At 40.5% G+C, this 2,170-nt stretch overlaps 1 protein-coding gene across 1 annotated transcript; it reads left to right on the top strand.

Annotated features, from left to right (window-relative positions):
- Window positions 1–356: 356 nt before the first annotated feature.
- On the top strand, window positions 357–1,791 carry LOC107040390. Its single transcript, XM_015260470.1, has 2 exons — window positions 357–506; window positions 640–1,791. Exons 1-2 carry the CDS (start codon window positions 357–359, stop codon window positions 1,789–1,791), a joined length of 1,302 nt encoding a protein of 433 aa, XP_015115956.1.
- The last annotated feature ends 379 nt before the right edge of the window (window positions 1,792–2,170 follow it).

The following is a 2,170-nucleotide window of genomic DNA, read 5'->3' as shown; positions in this document are numbered from 1 at the left end:
ATCAGATTCGATTGGGCAACTCCTTGGTTTCCAAGGGGAGATTCTCGCCCATTCTACAATCTATCGAACTGCCAGACCTCCAGACATCATTCATGTAAATTCACTGCGGGTCGAGTGTAATCTGACTACAGGGGCCTACATTAATAGCCAACGTGCGCATACGATCCATGATTTCTTCTCAAGCATTCCAACAGGATATAAGATCATTGAATCGCCTGCTCAGGTCATTTACTTGCCGATCGTTGTGCAGTCAATAGATCACCTGCAATTAAAAATTGTGGACCAAGACGATCGTTTGGTGAATTTCCGTGAAGAAGTCATCACAGCGAGACTTCATATAAGAGCTGATTAAGAAAATGGGCATTGTCTTTGAGAAGAAGATCGGTGGCAGTTATAAAAGTGAGGACTCATGCCGGAAAGTGGACAGTCGTCGAGTGCCTTTCACGAAGCTGACATCGCAGAACATCAAGTTCCTGAAGAGTCTGGGTCTGAAACTTCGCAAAAAAGTGCTAAATTAAAGTTTTGCTGTGTCTTTTTTGCCTGCTGTTACTATCGTTCACCATGGAAGAAATGTTGAATATTCAAAAGCGAATCATCTTTGATGAGTCGATTTCTCATTATGAGATCCATGCTCATCAGCCATTCGCATCGTCATCCTTTAACAACAACGATGAAATCCGTATTTCTGTACAAAATCAAGATCTCTGTCTGTTGCCAAGCAAGAGTTCACTGCATATCTGCGGCCGTTTGACGAAAACAGATAATGCCGCTGTTGCTAACACAGAACTTGTCAACAATGCCATCTGTCATTTATTCGAAGAAATACGTTATGAATTGAATGCTGTGGAAATTGATAGATGCAAAAATGTTGGTCTTACAACATTAATGAAAAACTACATTTCTCAGAGCCCCAGTCAGGGCTTTCTCATGGAAAACGCAGGCTGGAGAATTGATAAAGAGAAGAAGATAACTGATGATGCAGGATATTTTGATGTATCCATTCCCCTCAGCATGATATTAGGATTTGCTGAAGATAACCAGAGAATTGTTGTGAATGCGGAGCATGAGTTGATACTGACACGTTCACACAATGATATCAATGCCGTCATTCAGGGAGCCCCTGCGGCTGGACAGCAGGCAAAGACGTTCAAAATTTCCCTCACCAAAATTGATTGGATGATTCCCTACATCAAACCTGCAGACTCTCAAAAAGTGCAACTTCTCAATCAGATTTCAAAGGACAACCTAGTGCCAATTAGTTTTCGAGCTTGGGAATGGTATGAGTATCCTCTCTTACCTAGGACATCGAAACATGTGTGGATCGTGAAAACCTCAACACAACTGGAGAAACCTCATTATGTCATTGTAGGCTTTCAAACAGCCTGTAAGAATCAACCCCTGAAAAATGCTAGCGAATTTGATCATTGTAACATTCGAGAGATCAAATTATTTTTGAATTCACAAAGCTATCCCTATGGAAATCTGAATCTTGACATTGCACACAACCAGTCTGCTCTTCTCTATGACATGTACACCAGCTTTCAAACATCGTATTACCATAAAGAGCCTGAGCCACTATTCAGCAGAGCGGAATTCTTGGAAACGGCACCTCTCATCGTCATCGATTGCTCCAAGCAGAATGAGTTCTTGAAATCTGGGCCTGTGGACATCCGGCTGGAGTTTGAGTCATCAGCCGACTTCCCCAACAATACAGCAGCCTACTGTTTAATCTTACACGATCGAATCATTGAGTATAGTTTACTCAGCGGTAGTGTGAAGAAACTTATTTAATAAAAAAAAATGTTTTTTGGAAAAGGAATGTAATTTTTTAATGAAATAAACAATAATTATTCTTGGAGACCAAATATCTTTTTATTTCTCATCGCCTGCATCATTATTATTATTAGTGCTACATTCTGCCTTTTTTGTTAAAGAATTGAACATTATGATAACACCAAGTTTTAATTCCTGTAGAATACCAAGCATTGGTATAGCTGGACTCTTCTCCCTCAGATCTGGCCCCCTCTTCCTCTTCAATCCGTTGCTCGTTGATGGCCCGTCATCATCATCAGCATTATCATAAGAAATTCTCCATCGATCTTGGACGAAATCGAGGTTCACTCTCACTACCATTTCTTCAATACACTCGAGAATCACATCCAATTTTTTT

This window comes from Diachasma alloeum, unplaced genomic scaffold (genome assembly GCF_001412515.2).
Source record: "Diachasma alloeum isolate Michigan unplaced genomic scaffold, Dall2.0 Dall_scaffold_00330, whole genome shotgun sequence".
NCBI lineage: Eukaryota > Metazoa > Arthropoda > Insecta > Hymenoptera > Braconidae > Diachasma > Diachasma alloeum.
This window is presented reverse-complemented; position numbering and strand designations above follow the sequence as displayed.